Raw genomic sequence first — 21,041 nt, 5'->3', positions numbered from 1 at the left:
CTGGTCGGGGTGACCCGTATTGTTTTGAGCCTGTCCCTTTAAGAAAGACGACGTTCTCCCGTTTCGACTACTTCTGCCTGTTCCGGAGAGTCGCGCTCTACACACCGGGTCTGAGCTCTGACCCGGAAGGGGAGGTGCTCATGACGTAGGGAGGTCTAGCACTGAAAGGGGCGTAGAGCTCGGGGAGCTGTGGCCCTGAGGCGTCCACGCCTCCTCTAACTCATTGGAAGATTTTTGCACCAATTACTTCGTCGCTGCCCAATGGCTACTCAAGTGTGCCTTTGGTTCCTCCCAGCGGTCTCCACCAGGTTGGCCGCGCCCGGCTGTACGCATGCGCCCAAGCGCTTCTCCGGCCCGTACTCGCCGGACCCGGACTGCGCACGCCCAAAGGGCACCTCCGCGTCCCCCCGCTGCGGCTGCCCTCTGCGCCTGCGCACTCCAGCCGGCAGATTTTTCCTTTTCCGGGTCCCCGCTGGGTTCATCCGGCGCATGCGCCACTGCAGGCTGGCGGCTCGCGGCTCCTTCTTCCGGCCTCCCCCTTGGGCCGGCACCGGCAGCGGCGAGGCGGGCACGGAGCCCCGAGCGGGTGACCTGCGACCCCGGAAGTGGACCTCAGGATCCCGGGGCTTTCCCCTGTCCGAAACCAAGGGACCGGCCGCCTGCACTCCGGGAGCGCCCGCCCCACGCCCACATCTGGATGCCGCCAACGGGTGCCCGGCCCGTGCCCGGCGCCTGCCTGCCGACTCGGCCCCTCGGAGTGGTTCTGGGCCAGGGGCGGAGGCCCGGACCCCGCCCCTGATGCGGCCCCACCCCTGCGCCCGGTCCTTGTCCCCTTGACGGCCCCGCCCCCTGCCCGCACCCTCGGCCCGCCGATCTCCCCTCCCCCGCTGGGGGAGGCCATGGCGTGAGCGCGAGGCCGGGCCCCCGGGCCCTCGGGCGCCAGGCGGGGCATGGGCCGGGGGCCGCCCCCATGAGGGTCCCGGGCGCGGGGCGCGCGCAGCAGCGGCGGGGCCATGGGGTCTCAGGTGTTGCAGATCCTGCGCCAGGGGGTGTGGGCCTCGCTCACCGGCGGCTGGTTCTTCGACCCGCACCAGAGCACCTTCTCCAACTGCTTCCACCTCTATGTCTGGATCTTCCTGCTCACTTTTCCCTTCTTGCTGTACATGGTGAGACGGCGGCCGGTCCCGGAGGGCGGGCAGCCTGGCGGGCTCTGCGGCCGGGCCCTGGGGCGCTGGGGGGCGGGGACCCAAGTGGCTGCAGAGTTTGAACGTGTGGAGCTGAGCCGAGTGTCTTCCTCTCCTGGGCTGGGTGACCTTGAGCCCCTCTGTTCGTGTTTTTCTGCTGTTAAGTGGGAGACAGAGCCCCCGTAGGGTCTCAGGCTGGCGCCTTGGCCGGCTGTGAGGGTGGTGGCAGGTGCACCCCGGGGGGCGGGACCTGACTCGCTGCCCCCTCCAGGTCCTGCCCCCCAGCCTGATAGTGGCCGGCGTGTACTGCCTGGTGGTGGCCGTCATCTTCGCCACCATCAAGACGGTGAATTATCGCCTGCACGCCATGTTCGACCAGGGCGAGATTGTGGAGAAGCGCAGCTCGACCGTGGGGGAGCCTGAGGAAGAACCGGCCCAGGGCGACGGCAACCCGCCTCGGTGGGTGGGGCCGAGAGCGTGCTGGGGGCTCCTGGTGCCTGTGCCTGAGCCTGGGGAGTGCCGGCCGCCTGGGTGGGTGTGAGTGGTTGCGCCGCGGCCAGCCCTGGGCTTGCGAGGAGCTGATCGGAGGGGAAGCAGGGATGAGGCTGCTGGGGGGTGACGTGGAAAGGTAGGGGTGGGGGGGTCAAAGCTCCCGCTCTTTCCCGCCCAGGGACCCTGGAGTGGAGATGACGGTGTTTCGGAAAGTGAGTTCCACGCCTCCCGTCCGCTGCAGTTCCCAGCATTCCGTGTTCGGCTTCAACCAGGTCTCGGTGAGTGATCGCAGCCCCTGGCTTGTCCCACCGCTCTCCCTGGAGGCGTCTGTGGCGTGGGCACGCGCCGAGCTCTCGCCCCGTGTGCTCCCTCGGGCCCCTCTGCCTGCTCAGGAGCTGCTGCCCCGGATGGAGGATGCTGGACCCCTCAGAGGTAGGCGGAGGCTGCGCAGGGCTGGGACCGGGTGGCGTGGCCCGGCTCCCAGGGTCCCGCTGAAGCAGCCGGCGCGCTGGTTGCAGACATCAAGGAGCTGGTGCGCGAGCAGGGCAGCAACAATGTGATCGTGACCTCGGCCGACAGAGCGATGCTGCAGCTGAGCTCCCAGGAGAGACTGCGTGAGTGGCCGGGGGTGGGAGACGCGGGCCTGGTCCAGTCGCCCCAGCCATGCTCCGTCTCAGGACATCCTGGGCTGGCTGTCGGGACGGGCGCAGGCCCAGACACCCGCTCAGCCCCCAGGCTCGGCAGGGTGCCTTCTTTCATTCTGTTTCCCTCCTGGCAGTTGGAGACCTTCCGCAGACACCCCCGGGCGCTGTCCCAGAGCCCTCGCTCCCCAGCACGGACTCTTCGGAGCGGTCCCCCCTGGCTGGAGATGGAGGCCCCTGGGGCGGGAGCAGCGTGGCCGACACCCCCATGAGCCCCCTGCTGAAAGGGAGCCTCAGCCAGGAGCTAAGCAAGAGCTTCCTGACCCTGACGCGGCCCGACCGGGCCTTGGTGAGGACCAGCAGCCGCCGGGAGCAGCGCCGGGGGGCCAGCGGCTACCAGCCCCTGGAGCGGCGCGGCTCCGGCGAGCCCACGCCGCAGAAAGCCGGCTCCTCGGACTCCTGCTTCAGCGGCACTGACCGGGAGACCCTGAGCAGCTTCAAGAGCGAGAAGACCAACTCCACCCACCTGGACAGCCCGCCCGGTGGGCAGGCCCCCGAGGGCAGCGACACGGACCCGCCCTCCGAGGCCGAGCTGCCGGCGTCACCGGACGCAGGGGTCCCCTCGGATGACACGCTGCGCTCCTTCGACACTGTCATCGGAACAGGGACGCCGCCGGGACCTGCTGAGCCGCTCCTGGTGGTGCGGCCCAAGGACTTGGCCCTGCTGCGGCCCAGCACGCGGCGGCCCCCCCTGCGAAGACACTCCCCGCCTGGCCGAGCCCCGCGCCGGCCCCTGCTCGAGGCTGGGAGCTTCTTTGAGGACGAAGACACCAGCGAGGGCAGTGAGCTGAGCCCGGCTTCCAGTCTGCGGTCACAGCGCCGCTACAGCACCGGCAGCTCCTCGTCTACCTCCTGCTATTCCCCCGAGAGCTCCCGGGGTGCAGCGGGGGGGCCCCGCAAGCGGCGGGCCCCTCCCGGGGCTGAGGAAGGGACCGCAGTGCCCCCCAAACGGCCCTATGGGACCCAGCGGACGCCCAGCACCGCCAGCGCCAAAACACACGCCCGCGTGCTGAGCATGGATGGCGCGGGGGGTGATGTGCTCAGGGCGCCCCTGGCTGGCTCCAAGGCTGAGCTGGAGTCTCAGGCAGGGGTGGAGCTGGCTGCCGGAGAGCCCGCCGTGCTGCCTGCCGAGGCCCGCAGGGGACCTGCTGCCAACCAGCCGGGCTGGCGAGGGGAACTGCAGGAGGAAGGTGCGGTGGGCGGAGGTGAGTGCTGCGCCGCGGCCTGGGGTTCGGGCAGCCGGAGGCGTGGGCTTGCACAGAGACCTGGCAGAGTGAGCCCGGCGTCTGTCTCAGGCCGCTGGGGCGCGCTGTCTGCCCAGCCTCTTAGCACCTGGCCCCGGGGCCGGGGTTGGCACCTGGGCCTCTGTTCCCTGAGGGCTCGCGTCGTCCTGGCCGCTGGTGGAGCAGGGCAGGTGCATGCTGTGTGTGGGTTTTTTTTCAATTTGAGAAGTGGGGCTACAGAGCGTGGGAGAGAGAGGTCTTCCCCCCGCTGGTTCACTCCCCAAATGGCCACAACAGCCGGAGTGGGCCAGTCTGAAGCCAGGAGCCAGGTGCTTCCTCCTGGTCTCCCACACGGGTGCAGCGGCCCAAGCACTTGGGCCATCCTCCACTGTTATCCCAGGCCATAGCAGAGAGCTGGATCAGAAGAGGAGCAGCCGGGACTAGAACCGGCGCCCATATAGGATGCCAGCGCTTCAGGCAGAGGCTTATCCCACTACGGCACAGCGCCGGCCCCTGTGGTTATTTCCAAATGAGGAAACAGAGGCACAAACGGCTAGGTGACTTGGCGGGCCCCAGAGCCGGTACCTGGTTGGACGAGACCTGACCGGTAGCTCGTGGCGGAGTCCTGCCCCCCACCCCGCCCCCAGCTCTGGAACTCGCCCTCGGGGGCCTCTCTCTGACAGCCCAGGAGAGCGGCCAGCGGGACCCGTCCAGCAGCGTGAGGCGGACCCAGGCCATCCGGAGGCGTCACAACGCAGGCAGCAACCCCACGCCCCCGGCCTCCGTCATGGGCTCGCCCCCCAGGTGAGCAGCCACCAGCTGGGCCGGGGGGCCGTGGGGAGCGGCCGGCCCTGGCTGGCGCTGACCGGGCCCCGCCTCCCCAGCAGCCTGCAGGAGGCTCAGCGGGGCCGGGCCGCCTCGCACTCGCGGGCGCTGACGCTGCCCTCGGCGCTGCACCTGGCCTCCTCGCTGCTGCTCCCCCGCGCCGGCGCCACCGTGCACGAGGCCTGCACCTTCGACGACACCTCCGAGGGCGCCGTGCACTACTTCTACGACGAGAGCGGTGAGCCCTTCCCCGAGCCAGGCCCGCTGCAGCTCCCACTCCCGCCACGGTGCTCGCCTGGCCTGCGCAAGCGCTGTACCCACGTCACCTGGTGCCGCCTTTGCCGTGTCGCTGAGGCACGGGTGTTCTCACCGCCCGCTCTGTGGAGTCCAGGGGAGCGGGTGTCTTTCCCTGTCCAGCGCTCTGGGCGCTGGGCTGCCCTCCCGGGGGACGCGCGTGAGGTTCTTGCTCCTTGGTGGCGCTGCTGCTCCCTCACCTGTACGTCCCTGCCCCAGGTGTGCGGCGTTCTTACACCTTTGGCCTGGCCGGAGGCGGCTATGAGAACCCTGTAGGGCAGCAGGGGGAGCAGGCAGCCAACGGAGCCTGGTGAGTCCAAGCTGGACCTGTCCCGGGTGGGCCGCCTTCTGGGACCCCCTGAGCCTGGGGTGTTCTCGCCTCTGTTGGGGTGGGGCGGGGGAGGACCGGGACCGGTGAAGCCCAGAGCTGCGCCGCAGGGAGCCCTGGCATTCCTGGCTCCGTGACACTTCCGTGCCGGAAGCTCCCAGATGTCTGGGGCTGACCTCCAGGGAGGCAGATGGGGGAGTGTGGCCTCGGTACCAATGTCGCCTGCCTCTTCTGGCTCTCGTGTCCTTTTGTCCTGGAGCCCTCGGGCTTAGGACAAGCTGCCCTGCCTGCCTGGGCTCGGCTCAACCCTGCCTGCTCCCGGACTCCCCTGAGGCCCTGCTGTCGTGGTGTTCCCACAGGGACCGTCACTCACATTCCTCCAGCTTCCACTCAGCCGATGTCCCAGAGGCCGCGGGGGCCCTCAACCTGCTGCAGCCGAGGCCTGTGGTCCTGCAGGGCATGCAGGTGCGCCGGGTGCCCCTGGAGATCCCGGAGGTGAGGAGCGGGGCGGGGCGGCGCGGGGAGGGGCGGCGCGGGGAGGGGTGTTGGTGGCGGGCGGGGCACTGACCCGGGCCCCCAGGAAGGAGCGGCCGTGTAGAGAGCAGCTCCGGGGCCTCCACTGCGTCTGCCCCGCAGCCGGGGGTCCGCCCGCCTGGAGAGGCCGTGTTCGCGGCTCCTCGTCCTGGAGAGGGTTTCCGTTAGCACCGCCTGTTACAGTTGCGGTTCAGTTGGCCAGACCCACCGAGCGCTGGCCCCTCTGCCGGCGCTCCCCACAAGTGACTGCCCGGCGGCCCCGTGCGTGTCCCGGTCTCAGCGTAGCTGTCGGCGGTGCTCCTGTCCCTGCTGAACCCATCCCGATGCAGCTGCTGCCATGCGGCCGGCCCGGGAATACCGGGATGCAAATACCGGAATACGGTGCAAAGCCCAGGCTCCTAGGGCTTGGGGGAAGCTCACGAACGCGTCCCTCACTCACCAGCACCGGCGGCCACAGACAGACTGAGCAGTGCAGAAGCCCCACCCCTTCTTCCCGAGTCACTTGTAACCGTCACAGCACCAGCAGCTGTGCCCTGCAGCTGGTGGCAACCCTGCCCCACTGTGTCCTCAGGCCAGGCCTGCGGCTGGGCCCCGGGAGGCTAGGTCGTTCACCCAGGCCTCACGGTGCCAGGGTGGCGCCCGGTGGTGTGATTTCCCTGTGACCCGCATGTGCTGCCTGCGTGGGCAGCCCGGGACTACAGCCCCTGGCAGCCCCTGGGGACCTGAGAGGTGCAGGCCAGTGTGCTGGGGGTGGGCTGCGACGGACCACATGGGGCGGTGGGGCTGATGGCCGGGCTGTGGGGACCGCAGCCCCTGGCAGCCCCTGGGGACCTGAGAGGTGCAGGCCTGTGTGCTGGGGGGGGGGGCTGCGACGGACCACATGGGGCAGTGGGGCTGATGGCTGGGCTGTGGGGACTGCAGCCCTTGGCAGCCCCTGGGGACCTGAGAGGTGCAGGCTGGTGTGCTGGGCGGTGGGGCTGATGGCCGGGCTGTGGGGACCGCAGTTTGACCTGCTGGACCAGGACTCCCTGCACGAATCCCAGGAGCAGACGCTGATGGAGGAGGCCGCGCCCCGCGCCCAGCCCAGCTACAAGTACTGGCTTCTCCCCGGCCGCTGGACCTCTGTGCGCTATGAGCGGCTCGCCCTGCTGGCCCTGCTGGACCGGTGAGTGCCCTTCCGCCTTGCCCTGGGGTGCCCGCCGGGCAGTCGCCAGACCCTGGCCTCCCAGCTTTTGTGCACCTGTGGAAGCAGTCATGGCGTCAGAAGCTGCTGGGAGGCTGAGGGGTGGGGGTCGTATCTGGCATAGTGGGGGTGCTGGGGCAGGCTGCAGTGGGGTGGGGGTCATATCTGTGGCAGAGTGTGGGGAGGGGGGGCTGGGGCAGGCTGCAGTGGGGTGGGGGCTGTATCTGCAGCACAGTGTGGGGAGGGGGGCTGGGGCAGGCTGCAGTGGGGTGGGGGCCGTATCTACAGTAATCTCTACTCTCCCAAGTCCTGCTTGCAGCAGAAGCCGCTGGCTCGCTTGGCTTTATTTGCCTCTGTGTCAGGTTTGGTTGGGAATTGAATGCTGCGTTCCTCACTTCCCACTTCTGAGGGGACGCTGAGGCCGGGAAAGTCAGGTGACTTGTTCCCTGCAGCAGACTGGAGCCTGGGACCACATCCGGGCTCTCTGTCCGTTTGGGTCTCGCCTAGCGCTGAGACTGGGTGCCGGCGGGGTGCTGCTGTGCACACGGGTAGCTTGCCTGCGGTGTGCACGATGATGCAGCCACCTGCACGGCTGCTTGTCAGCCTGGACGGGAGGTGGGCGGGCCCCGGGACCGAGGGCCTCTGGGGGGCAGAGGCTGGGATGCGGAGAGTGACAGGTCGGGTTCCTGGAGCAGGCGCCACCCAGCCTCCCGTGAGGTCACAGGTTTGGGTCTCCAGAGGAGGGGCTGGCACAGAGGCCTGGAGGTGAGCCTGTCCCCCACGCCCCTCAGAAGGGTGAGGCCGGAGGGCCGCGCCCTGACTCGGCGGTCTCTGCAGGACGCGGGGGGTGATGGAGAACGTCTTCGGCGTGGGCCTGAGCAGCCTGGTCGCTTTCCTGGGCTACCTGCTGCTGCTCAAGGGCTTCTTCACCGACATCTGGGTCTTCCAGTTCTGCCTGGTCATCGCCTCCTGCCAGTACTCCCTGCTGAAGGTCAGGCTGCTTCCGTGTCGCCCCCCCAGCCCCAGCGTCCCCCAGCCGTACCCCTCCCACCACCGTTGGGAGGGGAGCGAGCTAGAAAGCAGATCAGGTGCTGCTGGTCCCCTTAGCATTGCCTCTGCCCGCGGTGGCGTGCTGTGTGCAGTCACCAAGTCCCCGGAGTGAGGACAGGTCAGGGCCCTGCCCCAGTCTCCCAGGACTGCGCCATGGTGGAGCTGAGCAGGTCCAGGGCCTCTGACCCTCTGGCGGCACCAGCTCTCGTTGCCAACGTAGCCCCGTCTCTCGTAGAGCGTCCAGCCCGATGCGGCATCTCCCATGCACGTGAGTACCTGTGGAGCAGCGCCTCTTGTCAGGGGGCCCTGGGAGGGGCTGAGGCCGGGGGGGGGGGGCAGGTTTCCCTCGCTTCCCCACCCCCACCCCCCTACTCTGGCAGGCTCTCTAGCTTGGCCCCAGGGCCAGACCTGGGTGCGTGGATGTGTGCCGTGCCTGGCGGGTGGTCTGCGGAGGGCCTGGCTCCTCACAGCCGCCTCCCCAGGGCCAGACCTGGGTGCGTGGACGTGTGCGGTGCCTGGCGGGTGGTCCGCGGGGGGCCTGGCTCCTCACGGCCGCCTCCCCAGGGCCAGACCTGGGTGCGTGGACGTGTGCGGTGCCTGGCGGGTGGTCCGCGGGGCGCCTGGCTCCTCACGGCCGCCTCCCCAGGGCCACAACTGGGTGATCGCGTACAGCCGGCCGGTCTACTTCTGCATCTGCTGCCTGCTCATCTGGCTGCTGGACGCCCTGGGCGCGGCCCAGCCCTTCCCGCCCGTGTCCCTGTACGGCCTCACGCTCTTCTCTGCCTCCTTCTTCTTCTGCGCACGCGACGTGGCCACTGGTGAGGCTCGCGCAGCGGGGAGGCGGCCGCGGGCGGGGGCTGCGGGGCCGGCGGGCTGACCGGGCCTTCGTCTCCTCCCTGCCAGTGTTCACCCTGTGCTTCCCGTTCGTTTTCCTCCTGGGCCTCCTGCCCCAGGTCAACACCTGCCTCATGTACCTGCTGGAGCAGATAGACATGCATGGCTTCGGGGGCACAGGTGCGCGGGCCCGGGGGGTCTTGGACTGCCCCGCGGTCCTTGCCGGGCCCCCTCCCGGGCAGGTGGCTAAACCAGAGGATGCTGGGAGCTCTGAGGTCCTCGCAGGGCTGGGTGGGGGACCAGAGGCAGCAGCAGGCGGGGTGGTGTCCCGGGAGGCCCACCTCGGGTCGGGGCAGCAGGGCAGGCGTTAGGTGGGATCCAGCCGGAGGAGCTGGGTCTCACCTGCCCTGCCCACCGCGCAGCCGCCACGAGCCCCCTCACCGCAGTGTTCAGCCTCACCCGCAGCCTGCTCGCCGCCGCCCTGCTCTATGGCTTCTGTCTCGGGGCCATCAAGGTAGGGGAGGCTGGGGGCAGGGGCGTGCTGAGGTTGGGAGCGGCTGGGACAGGGCTGTGGATTGGGCCCGGCAGTGGCTTCTCAGACGGGGGCCCCTGCAGCCCCTACACGCGCCCTCGCCTTCCCTGACCAGCGCGGCTCTCTCCCCAGTCCCCGTGGCCGGAGCAGCACGTCCCTGTCCTCTTCTCCGTCTTCTGTGGCCTGCTGGTGGCGCTGTCCTACCACCTGAGCCGGCAGAGCAGCGACCCCACCGTGCTCTGGTGGGTGCTGCGTGTCCGCGTGTGGCGAGGGTGCTGGGCCCGCGGGTCTGCACGTTCCCGGCGCCCACTGACCCGTCTTCTCCCGACTCCTGCTCGCCCGCAGGTCTCTGATCCGGAGCAAGGTCTTCCCGGAGCTGGAGGAGCGCAGCCTGGAGACAGCCCGAGCCGAGCCCCCGGACCCGCTGCCAGACAAGATGCGCCAGTCGGTGGTACGAGGCGGGACCAGGAGGCCGCGGGGCCGTGGCTGGGAGGTGGCAGCAGGTGCGGGGTCCTGGGTGGCTGTGGGCAGCCACGCTGCTCTCTGACCTGCAGCGGGAGGTCCTGCACTCCGACCTGGTGATGTGTGTGCTGATCGCCGTGCTTACCTTCGCCATCAGTGCCAGCACCGTCTTCATCGCGCTGAAGGTGCGTGTGGTCCAGCCGGGTCCTTGCCCTTGGTCTTGGCAGCCCAGGGGCCCCGGGCAGCTTCTTCCCAGCCTGGGCCAGGTGGTCCCCGCGGCCCCTGGGCCTGTGCGCCTGGCCTGAGCCCCGCCCCTCCGTCTTGCAGTCAGTGCTGGCTTTCGTGTTGTACGCGCTGGCCGGGGCCGTGGGCTTCTTCACCCACTACCTGCTGCCGCAGCTCCGCAAGCAGCTGCCCTGGTTCTGCCTCTCTCAGCCCGTGCTCAAGCCGCTGGAGTACAGCCAGTACGAAGTGCGTGGTGAGTGCACCCTCCTGCCCTGCTGGCCTGGCCGGGCCTGGGCATCGGCTCTGGCTGGAGCTGCTGCCTGGTGGGAGCTGTAGCTCTCGAGCCTGAGCTGCCAGCAGGGGGCAGCCTCTGCCCATGCCACCCTCTGTGTGCTGACCCTGGTCTGCCCTGCTGCTGTCCCTTCCCTGTCCTGTCTCTGCCCACTCTCATCGTGCCTGGCTCAGGCCTTCCGTGCCCCCCCCTTGCCTGCGCCAGCCCTCTCCTGCCGTCTTGGCACTGGAAGTGGAGGTCCAGAGCCCTGCGGGAGCCTCTTGTCCAGGGGGCACGCTGCGTGCTGTGGGGGGAGCTGCCTGCTGTGGGTTTTCGCTGAGCTGTGTAGTGCTGTCAGAAAAGCTCCGGCCCGTGTTTAAACACTGTGCTTTGTCCTGTGGAGGTCACGGTCCTTATTTCTGTAAGCAGTGGGAGGTTGTCCTGTGGAGGTCACGGTCCTTATTTCTGTAAGCAGTGGGAGGTTGTCCTGTGGAGGTCACGGTCCTTATTTCTGTAAGCAGCGGGAGAGGGAGATTTTTGCCCCCCACCCCAGGTCAGCATCCCCGTGTGTCTGGGGTTAGCTCCCACCAGGGGGATGCCCCTCAGAAAGGCCTGCAGCCCGCGATCCCAGGCAGCGTGGCCCTTGCTGCCCCTCACGGGCATCGAGTTCCCTGTCAGCCGTGTTTCCGCAGACAGCAGAACAGGGCGGGCGGTCTGCCCTGGCCCCCGCCGTGTCCTGCCACCTCCCAGCCCCACCCCACCCTGCCCCAAGTCTCTAGGAGCCAGCACAGCCCCTGGCTTGCCCGCCCTTGGGGAGGGCCAGGGCCGGCCGGCAGCTCCGCCTCTCGTGGCAGGTGCCGCCCAGGTGATGTGGTTCGAGAAGCTGTACGCCGGCCTGCAGTGCGTGGAGAAGTACCTCATCTACCCTGCCGTGGTGCTGCACGCCCTTACGGTGGACGCCCACACTGTCGTCAGCCACCCAGACAAGTTCTGCCTGCAGTGAGGACCCCCCACATCCCGTCCCCTCCCTTCCCACTTGATGTAGGGGAAACCGAGGCCCATAGGGAAATAGACACTGTCCATTGAAGCGCCTGCCCTTTTGAAAGCCGATGTGCCCCCCTTCACCGCCCGTAGGGGGCAGACTGAGGGTCGCTGGCCCAGCAGAGCTGAGGCCTGGGGTTGCACTCAGGCCAGGGTAGGAGAGGGATGACCGAGGTCACCTGTACCCACCCAGCGCCTGCTGTCTGCCCGTCATCCACAGCTGCCGGGCGCTGCTGATGACCGTGGCTGGGCTGAAGCTGCTGCGCTCGGCCTTCTGCTGCCCGCCCCAGCAGTACCTGACCTTGGCCTTCACTGTGCTGCTCTTCCACTTCGACTACCCACGCCTCTCCCAGGGCTTTCTGCTCGACTACTTCCTCATGTCCCTGCTGTGCAGCAAGGTGAGCGGTGACTGGCCCAGGCGCCCGGCTGCCAAGCCGTCTGCTTGGCTGGGGGAGGCTTAGCCCAGGCCGAGCCCTGGCCCCGCTGCCCCGGGCCAGCCCTGCTGTCGGCCTCCTCCCGCTCTCTAGACAGGACCGAGGCTTAGACAGGAGGCGTGAGTTGCCTTGGTCCTCCCGAGAGTGAGTTGGCCAGGCCTCGACCCCGGGTCTGTCTGATCCCCCGACTGCCACCCTCGGAAGCAGTTAGGACAGTCGGGACCCACCGTTCTCCGGGACCTGACCCCTGGGCTCTGTCCTCCGCCAGCGCAGCCCTGGAGAGCTGTTCAGAGCTGTTTCAGGAGGCACAGGGCCCGAGTGTGCACATGCCCTTCCCGGTGGTTCCTGCTCAGGGCGGCTCGCAGTGGTGCCGGGGGCGCCACGCAGGCTGCTCCAGCGTGGCAGGTGTCCATGGCACAGGCCACACGAGTTACCCTCTCCCGTCTTCCTGACCCTGGGCTTCCCCATCTGTGCCATGGGCCAGCAGGAAGAAGCTCCCAGGATCACTGTGTGAACTGAATGGCTAGTGCCCCCCAGAGCTGTTCAGGGTTGTATTGGTGTCAGGTGCCTGGAGCCAAGTTCAAAGAGAAAGGGCTGGGAGTGGCCTTGAGCTTGGTCCCACGTGGCCTGAATGAAGCCTGGGGGCTGTGCAGACGCCACCTCCGCGGTGACCCCGTGTGTGACTGTGTGACCCCGTGTGTGACTGTGTGACCCTGAGTGTGACTGTGTGACCCCGTGTGTGACCCGTGTGTCTCTCACCTCGGGCCGACTCCGCCAGCTCTGGGACCTGCTGTACAAGCTGCGGTTCGTGCTCACCTACATCGCCCCCTGGCAGATCACCTGGGGCTCGGCCTTCCACGCCTTCGCCCAGCCCTTTGCTGTGCCACGTATCCGGCTGCCGCCTGCGGTCTGGCTGGGGAGTGCGAGGAGGGCTGTGGCCGGGGCGGGGGGCGGGGGGCGGGAGGGCCCTGGGCTGCCGCCGCCTCCTTGACTCGCGCGCAGACTCGGCCATGCTGTTCGTGCAGGCCCTGCTCTCGGGGCTCTTCTCCACGCCGCTCAACCCCCTGCTGGGCAGCGCCGTCTTCATCATGTCCTACGCCAGGCCTCTCAAGTTCTGGGAGCGGGACTACAAGTGAGGCCCGCGGAGCCCGCAGCGGGGAGGGCGGGGCGGGGCTGGGCTGTGGGGCGCCCGTCCCTGAACTTGTGCTTCCTCGTCGGTGTGCTGGGGCCGTTGTGGATACGTGATCTCGGCGCTCAGGAGTGGGCCTCGAGGGACCCTGCTGGGCAGGGCCGGGGCCCAGCGGGCTCGCTGCGGGGCGGTGGACGTTGGTGGACGTTGTCACCTGCGTGGTCAGCGACTGTCGTTCTCTCCCGGAGCAGCACTAAGCGCGTGGATCATTCCAACACCCGCCTCGTCACCCAGCTGGACCGGAACCCCGGTGGGTCCCCGCCCAGCGTGCTGGGGGCCGGTCCTCCCCAGGGCGGGAGCTTGCTCCCTCGTCACCCGGTCCCTTGTCTGCCGCGTCCCCAGGCGCTGACGACAACAACCTCAACTCCATCTTCTACGAGCACTTGACGCGCTCTCTGCAGCACACGCTGTGCGGGGACCTGGTGCTGGGCCGCTGGGGCAACTACGGCCCCGGCGACTGCTTCGTCCTGGCCTCCGACTACCTCAACGCCCTCGTGCACCTCATCGAGGTTGGCAATGGCCTGGTCACCTTCCAGCTGCGTGGCCTTGAGTTCCGGGGTGAGCTGCGGGGCCGGGACTGGGAGGGGGCAGGCGTGGCCCCGAGACGGTGCCGGGAGGCTGGTGCTCAGTCCCGCTCTGCCCTGTCCCCTCCCTGACCCTGGGTCCCGAGTGGCTGCACGGCACTGTGGGGAGCTGGGGCCCGGAGCTCTGGGTTCTCCTGCCAGGCCCTCCTGGCTCCTCTGGTGTCAGGCGAGGCCGTGATCAGGCGCGGCGGGACCCCCAGTGAGGCAGCCTCCCCCGTCGGACGCCAGCTTCAGAAGAGGCCCCCGGGTGCGAGGGCTGGGGGCTCGAGCAGATCCCTGCCCTGTGCATTTCAGCCGGACCCCGGTGCCCTCCACCCTGCCCTGGTGTGGCTGCGGGAAGTCAGGAGAAAGGGGACACGCGGAGTCCTGCGGGGGAGGAGGGGGCAGCCGGCCTCAGGCGCCGTGCTGGGTGCTGGGTGCTGGCAGGGGGCAGCAGGGCTGTCCTCGCGGCCGCTGCCAGGGTGTCCCTCCCACAGGCACCTACTGCCAGCAGCGGGAGGTGGAGGCCATCACCGAGGGGGTGGAGGAGGACGAGGGCTGCTGCTGCTGCGAGCCTGGCCACCTGCCGCGCGTGCTGTCCTTCAACGCCGCCTTCGGGCAGCGCTGGCTGGCCTGGGAGGTGACGGCCAGCAAGTACGTGCTGGAGGGCTACAGCATCAGCGACAACAACGCCGCCTCCATGCTGCAGGTCTTTGACCTCCGCAAGATCCTCATCACCTACTACGTGAAGGTACGGCAGGCGGCGGGCCGGCCTGAGCGCACCGGCCGCAGCCTGCCCCGCCTGTCTTCCGGGGCTCGGGCATGCACGGGCCTCAGCGAAGCACCCTCCAAGTGCCACTTGCGACCGCAGGCCCCGGAGGCCTGGTGTGGCTCGGGGGATCGGGTACTCGGTCCAGGCGCTCGCTCCTCCTGGAGGCCTGCTTGGCAGTGTGCGCGGGGCAGGTGCACAGCACGAGCGTGGATTCTCACTGGGCTGCCACTCCCAGGAGGGCGTTTGCTGAGGCCAGCCTTGGAGGCCACCCACCCCCACCCCACCCGGCAGACACTGCTAGCAGCATTCTCGCACGGTGATGGCAGGTGCAGCCACGGGGCAGGGGTGCTTACCACGGGCCGAGCTCTGGCTGGGAGGTTCACACCCCTCCGAGGGGAGCCTCAGGTCTCCCAGCATGGGAGTGAAGTGGTGGGCCTGGGGGCGCCAAGCCAGGCCCGCGGGTCTTGAGATGTGCTGGGACAGCGGGGGTTGAGGAAGCACAGTGTGGCCTGCGGAAGGGCTCGGGGCAGTGGCCTGGAACGTCACCCCTGCTGTGCCATACTCTCCCTGGAGGAGTGCAGGCGCTCTGGTTCTGTGAGTGCCGTGGGCATCGGGGGGGTGATGGTCACAGCCCAGGACCCCCTGTGTCCTTTCAGGCAGTGGGCTGCTCACCTCAGGTTCCCTCTGGCGAGTCCCAAGCAGCCCCAGCTACGCCTTGCTCCCTCGAAGGTCTCAGCTGTGTCACACGTCAGAGGAGCTGTGGTTTCCGTCACTGTCCCCCAGGAGTCCTGCAGGAGGGAGAGCGGCCCATGGTGGCCCTCACCAGGAACGAGGCTGTGGTCTAGGGATGTGGTGCTGACCCATCTGAGGGCGGCGACCTTGCCCAGGTTACTGCTGCCTCCTGCGAGTCTGCTCAGGCCTTGGGTGGCTTCCGGTGCCTCAGGCACCCACCGGGGTTATTCCCTTGGGGAGGCCAACTTGCCACCGCTTTGGCTGCCTCAGAGGCTGGACAGAATCAGCCAGCTGGCGGTGCCCGGGGGCCTGGGCAGGCTCTGCAGACCTGGGGATGGGTCAGGGCTGCGGGGGCAGGGCCTGGGCCAGTGTAGGGGCACGTCCTCGCCAGCCTTCGAGGTAGGCCAGGCCCGGCCGCGCTCTGCAGCATTGGCCCTGGGAGTCGGGAGTGCAGTCCAGCCCTGTGGCCTGAGATTGGCCCTACATCCAGCTGCAGCCGGGCCCGGCCTGGGGCTCCTCCCAGCTCTCCCCAGCCGTACCCTTGAGTGGTTTCGGAGGAGGCGGGGCCAGCGAGGAATCTCTGGCTCAGACACGCCCCTGCTTCTGGCCAGGCGCTGACCGCGAGGTCGGAGCTGCTCCGTGGCTTGGGCTCGCAGGCTGGCACCATTACCGGTGCTGGACCTGGGTCTCCCTTTCCTCCTGACAGCCACTGCGAGGGTTGTGTCACAGAGCACAGTGGTGGTGGCGAAAGTGAACCCTTGGCAAGCGGCCAGTTTCCAAATGTGCCGTTCCTGAGTGTCCTGGGGCTGTGGTGGAGCCCGGCCTGCAGAGCCGCTCCCCGGGCGGGGGGGCCGGAAGCCGAAGCTGCCCCCAGCCTTGCTGCACCGCTCACCCCATGAGGTTTGGCAAGGGGGTGGCAGGCTGGCGCTGCAGAGCCCCTGTCCCTGGGCGCTGTCTGCAGCCCGTGACCTTCCTAGCTTGTTCCCAGTCATCTTGCCGACTCGGCCTCCCCGCGCCGTGCCCTGCTGGACACCTGCTGCCTGGTGCCCTCTGTTTACGGCCAGCTGCGGCGCCCTCCCACCCATCCCCAGGCAAAGCGCCAGTCCCATCTGCTCCGTCTCGGGTTGGCACACAGATTCCCCACCACCACATTGGCCGCCAGTTCCCAGCCTGCACTGCCATGCCCCTGCTGGGCCAGCCCTGGCCCTCCCGAGGCTGTGTCCACTGTGCTGGAAACCAGCAGGGCCTGTTCAGGGGCCCGGGGGCTAGCGTGGCACAGCCAGTGAAGCTGCCGCCCGCGGAGCTGTGTCCTTTGAGCCCCAGCTACTCTGCTTCTGGCCCGGCTTAAGGCAGCGGAGGATGGCCCAAGGCTCCGACTGCTTCTACCCTTGGGGGAGACCTGGATGGAGTTCCTGGATTCTCCTTTTTTTTTTAAAACTTGGAAGTCAGAGCAACACAGAAAGAGAAGGAGGGGCACAGAGAGAGAGAGAGAGAGGTCTTCCATCCACTGGTTCACTCCCCAATTGGCTGCAACGGCCGGAGCTGCGCAGATCCGGAGCCAGGAGCCAGGAGCCTCCTCCAGGTCTCCCACGCGGGTGCAGGGGCCCAAGCACTTGGGCCATCCTCCACTGCTTTCCCAGAACATAGCAGAGAGCTGGATCGAAGTGGGGCAGCCGGGACTCGAACCGGTGCCCATATGGGATGCTGGCACTGCAGGCGGTGGCTTTACCTGCAGCGCCACAGCGCCGCCCCCAAGTTCCTCGATGCTTGCTTCGGCCTGTCCTAGTCCTGACTTGTGGGCCATCTGGGGAGTGAACTAGGAGATGAAAGATCCGTCTTCCCCTCCAACTGTGCTTTTCAAGTAAATAAATAAATCTTTTAAAGCGTAATGACAGTGAGGGGGCCAGGAGCCACTAGCCGGGGGCACAGCAGTGGTGCTCTGTTTTCTGAGGGGGACCTTAGGACTCCTGCGCTTCAGCTGCCTGACGAGCCCTGGGCCCCGGCCCGTAGGCCTCTGGGCCTGCTGCGCCGGCCTGACTTCCGCCTGGCTGAGTGGACGCAGAGTTACAGGGCAGGGGTGGGTGCAGAGACAGAGGTGGTCTCGCCACTGTTCACTCCCAAGTGGCCACAACGGCCGGAGCTGCACCAGTCTGCAGCCAGGAGCTTCCTCCGGGTCTCCCACATGAGCCCAGGGGCCCAAGCACTTGGGTCATCTCCCACTGCTTTGCTAGGCGCGTCAGGGAGCTGGATCGGAAGTGGAGCAGCCGGGAAGGGAACCAGCACCCATTTGGGATGCGGTGCCGCAGGCAGTGGTTGATGCGCCCCGCCACAGTGCTGGCCCCCGCAGCCTGACTCCTGTATCCCACAGCGTCACGGGGGCTCGTATTCCTGTCCAGGCCACCCTGCCACATGCCATCAGGCAAGCTGGCATCCGCCTGAGCCTCAGTTTCCCTTACAGACAGGGCAGAGTGTGGGGCTGGCGCCAGGAGCCAGGCACACGCTGCCTGGGAGCCCCTGTCCCGGCGATGGCCTCTCCTTCCCGGCCTAGGCGAGGGGCCGAGGTGGGCCGGAGGAGGTGGGTGTTTAGCTCGGTGTGGGGAGAAGCCTCTGGCACTGAGGCTGTCTCCGGGGGCGGGGCGTCCCCACCCTGTCCCACCCCCTCTGCAGAGCATCATCTACTACGTGAGCCGTTCCCCGAAGCTGGAGTCCTGGCTGAGCCACGAGGGCATCGCCACCGCCCTGCGGCCTGTGCGGGCCCCCGGCTACGCTGACTCGGACCCCACCTTCTCGCTGAGTGTGGACGAGGACTACGACCTCCGGCTTTCTGGTCTCTCGCTGCCCTCCTTCTGCGCCGTGCACCTCGAGTGGATCCAGTACTGCGCCTCCCGGCGTGGCCAGGTTGGGGCGCCACCACCCTGGGGCTCTGGGAACCAGGGCTCGCCCACGTCTCTGCTCTGAGCACCCCCCCCCCCAGGCCTGGGCCCCGGGCTGCCGGCCCCCACCCACCTGTTTTGTCCCAGGTCTGAGCTGAGCTCTGGGGATGGGGGTCTCTCTCACAGCCTGTGGAGCAGGATTGGAACTCACCGCTGGTGACGCTGTGTTTCGGCCTGTGCGTGCTGGGCCGCCGGGCCCTGGGGACCGCCTCTCACAGCATGTCGGCCAGGTGAGTGTGGTGGGTGCAGCTGGGCCTCTTACGCCACACTCTTCTCCCTGTAGCCCCTCTGCGTGGGCGGGGCGCCTTCCGGTCCCCAGGCTCTGTGAGGCTCGTGGGCAGACGCCCCGCACGACGGGGAAACCGGGCAGGGGTTTCAGCTCGGGTCACGGCAGCCTGAGGCCCCGGCTCCTCCCCGCCCCCATGCCCACCTCCCGGCTCCTCCTTCCCCGCCAGCCTGGAGCCCTTCTTGTACGGGCTGCACGCCCTGTTCAAGGGGGACTTCCGCATCACCTCCCCGCGGGACGAGTGGGTCTTCGCCGACATGGACCTGCTGCACCGCGTGGTGGCGCCTGGGGTCCGCATGGCCCTGAAGCTTCACCAGGTGGGGAGGGTGTGCCGGTGGGCGGGCAGGAGGGCGATGCGGCCTCTCCCCAGGGCAGGGCCCCTGACCGGCCCTCCGCGCTGCAGGACCACTTCACGTCCCCTGACGAGTACGAGGAGCCGGCGGCACTGTACGACGCCATTGCGGCCAACGAGGAGCGGCTGGTCATCTCGCACGAGGGCGACCCGGCCTGGCGCAGCGCCATCCTCAGCAACACGCCCTCGCTGCTGGCCCTGCGCCATGTCCTGGACGACGCCTCGGACGAGTACAAGATCATCATGCTCAACCGGCGCCATCTCAGCTTCCGCGTCATCAAGGTGGGGACGGCCCCCGGCCCTGACCCCCAGCCCCGCCGCTGACCCACCCCACCCCGATCCGCCCCGCCCGGCCCCGCCCCGCTCTGCGCTGCCCCGCCCGGCCCCGGCCCCGCCCCGCCGCTGACCCCGCCCCGCGCGGCCGCCCGCAGGTGAACCGGGAGTGCGTGCGTGGCCTGTGGGCCGGGCAGCAGCAGGAGCTGGTGTTTCTGCGCAACCGGAACCCCGAGCGCGGCAGCATCCAGAACGCCAAGCAGGCGCTGCGCAACATGATCAACTCCTCCTGCGACCAGCCGCTCGGCTACCCCATCTACGTGTCGCCGCTCACCACCTCGCTGGCCGGCAGCCACCCGCAGCTGCGCGCGCTGTGGGGCGGGCCCGTCAGCCTGGGCACCGTCGCCCGCTGGCTCCTGCACAGCTGGGAGAGGTGAGCCCTGACCCCCGCCCGCGCCCCCCTGGAGCGTGGCCAGGAAGTGCCCCCGCACCCCCCGCAGGTGTCGCCTCCCCCGCCGGCTGCAGCGCAGTCAGGGTGCCCCCCCCCCCCGCCTGGCTGTGGAATCTGATCAGGGAGGGCGACGCCGGGGCCCGGGGCCGTCCCGGGGCTGTCCCGGGCTGGGACCTGTGCTCGTGCGGCCCCTGCCTCAGCCCTGTCGCCTCGACCCCCTCCGCCCCTCCCCCCACAGGCTTCACAAGGGCTGCGGCGCCGGCTGCAACAGCGGCGGCAACGTGGATGAGGCAGACTGCGGTGGGGGCGGCCTGACCTCGCTCAGCAGTAACCCCCCCTTGGCACAGCCCACGCCCGAGAACGCAGCAGGTGAGCAGCGGGCGGGCTGGCCCCGCGGTGGCGAGGGCGCCGGCTGAAGCGTCTGCTCTTATCTGCCCCCACAGGCAGCGGTGACCAGCCCCTCCCACCGGGCCCTGGCTGGGGGCCACAGCCACCCCTGAGCTCTGGCTCCGGGGATGGGCGGCCCCCCCCCTCGCTGCAGTGGCCTCCCCCTCGGCTCCCTGGACCGCCCCCCGCCTCGCCTGCCCCTGCTGAGGGTCCCCGACCCTCACGGCCCCCTGGCCCTGGGCTCCTCAGTTCCGAGGGACCCAGTGGGAAGTGGAGCCTTGGGGGTCGGAAGGGGCTGGGAGGATCCGATGGGGAGCCAGCCTCAGGGAGCCCCAAAGGAGGCACCCCCAAATCTCAGGTAAGGGGCCTACGGGAGGGCCGGGTCCTGGGGGCTCGGGCGCTCGCCCACCTGCCTGTCTGCTCTCCCCCAGGCGCCTCTGGACCTCAGCCTCAGCCCGGACGCCTGCGCCGAGGCCTCGCCCCCCAGAGCAGCCCAGGACACCCCTTGCTTGGACAGCGGTGTCGCTGAGAGCGGCACGCCCGCCGGGGCCCCGGCGGACTGGCCAGCCCCTGCCAAGGAGCGCGAGAGCCCGGCCGCCCAGCCCTTGTTGGAGCACCAGTACTGAGCGGCCGGCGCCCACCGGACCCTGTCCCTGACTCGGACCCAACCCTCTGCAGCCTCTGGCCCTCTCTGCTGGACCACAGAACGGAGTGGCCTGGGCTCCCCCGTCTGAACCCTGACCTCTGGCTGTGTCAGCCAGAGTCCTAGAACTGACGGCCAGGACTGTGACCCCTGACCTCATCCCTAGTCCTTGGCCTGGGCTCCCCAATGTGAGGGGGTCGGCCTCCCAGCCAGGGCCTGGAGCCAAACCCGTGGGGCTGGTCCCACGTTGAGCCCCTGTGGACCGACTCAGCCCCTGGGCCTGCGCTGTCCGTGGGGCGGTCCTCGTGGCCAGGACCTGGGGCCGGACATGTGGCAAGGGTGGTTTCTTTCTTTTTTTTTTTTTTTTTTTTGGTCATTTTTTTTTCCTTTTTTTTCCCGTGCTTTGGAGACACCAGAATTAATAACACTATTTTTGATTTTGGTCGGCAGTTTCTTCTTCCGGTGGGGAATGGTGGGTACGAGGTGGAGGAGGTGGCCGGCTGACGGGGTGAGGGGCGGGCAGGGTCAGGCAGGTGGGGCCGAGGCGGGCCTGGGTCCCCTTCTCAAGCCTTGGTCTGGAGGTCTTGCGTCAGCTTCCCGCCTCCAGACGCCCACACTTCCTGCTCCTGGGCTCCTACGGCTGTCAGCCTCGACCTCGGCCGAAGCCCTTCCCGGGAGCCCGGGTGATAGGAGCCGTAGGGCGCTGGCAGCACCCGTATACGGTGCTTTAGGAAGAAACGAGGCAGCGAGCGCCCGGAGGCACCTGCTGTCCGTGTGCCCGGGGCTCTGCGCTCGGGGTCCTGGGGCACTTGTTGCCGTTTCTCAGCGAGGACACAGGCCAAGGCCG

The 21,041-nt window shown here is 68.7% G+C and overlaps 1 protein-coding gene across 4 annotated transcripts; it reads left to right on the top strand.

Moving 5' to 3' along the window:
* The first annotated feature begins 875 nt into the window (after positions 1-875).
* Positions 876-20,636, top strand: PCNX3 (pecanex 3). 4 transcript variants are annotated; one of them, XM_051827945.3, is made up of 35 exons: positions 876-1,166; positions 1,456-1,643; positions 1,855-1,954; positions 2,069-2,108; positions 2,195-2,290; positions 2,455-3,582; positions 4,284-4,404; positions 4,485-4,663; positions 4,939-5,029; positions 5,407-5,542; positions 6,586-6,746; positions 7,602-7,755; positions 8,050-8,082; positions 8,461-8,632; positions 8,718-8,828; positions 9,071-9,162; positions 9,313-9,422; positions 9,526-9,631; positions 9,735-9,827; positions 9,970-10,120; positions 10,993-11,137; positions 11,400-11,577; positions 12,392-12,500; positions 12,616-12,745; positions 12,994-13,052; positions 13,145-13,360; positions 13,863-14,116; positions 17,537-17,767; positions 17,929-18,032; positions 18,258-18,405; positions 18,492-18,722; positions 18,872-19,146; positions 19,403-19,533; positions 19,608-19,909; positions 19,983-20,636. In XM_051827945.3, exons 1-35 carry the CDS (start codon positions 1,014-1,016, stop codon positions 20,175-20,177), a joined length of 6,123 nt encoding a protein of 2,040 aa, XP_051683905.2. In that variant the 5' UTR covers positions 876-1,013; the 3' UTR covers positions 20,178-20,636. The 4 variants fall into 4 exon arrangements, with proteins under 4 accessions (XP_051683905.2, XP_069924596.1, XP_069924602.1 ...); XM_070068495.2 differs by having other exon boundaries at positions 4,488-4,663; positions 6,625-6,746; positions 19,983-20,631; XM_070068501.2 differs by having other exon boundaries at positions 4,488-4,663; positions 19,983-20,631.
* Positions 20,637-21,041: the final 405 nt, after the last annotated feature.

This window comes from Oryctolagus cuniculus, chromosome 1 (genome assembly GCF_051225735.1).
Source record: "Oryctolagus cuniculus isolate XC-2025 breed Fujian yellow rabbit chromosome 1, ASM5122573v1, whole genome shotgun sequence".
Lineage (NCBI taxonomy): Eukaryota > Metazoa > Chordata > Mammalia > Lagomorpha > Leporidae > Oryctolagus > Oryctolagus cuniculus.
This window is presented reverse-complemented; position numbering and strand designations above follow the sequence as displayed.

Excerpts from the sequence above, each read along its gene's own strand:
- PCNX3 (XM_051827945.3), top strand. The coding sequence starts at position 1,014 with ATGGGGTCTCAGGTGTTGCAGATCCTGCGCCAGGGGGTGTGGGCCTCG. Across the intron at positions 11,138-11,399 it reads CCAGACAAGTTCTGCCTGCA|CTGCCGGGCGCTGCTGATGA; the intron begins GTGAGGACCCCC and ends CGTCATCCACAG. Across the intron at positions 18,033-18,257 it reads TCTCACAGCATGTCGGCCAG|CCTGGAGCCCTTCTTGTACG; the intron begins GTGAGTGTGGTG and ends CTTCCCCGCCAG.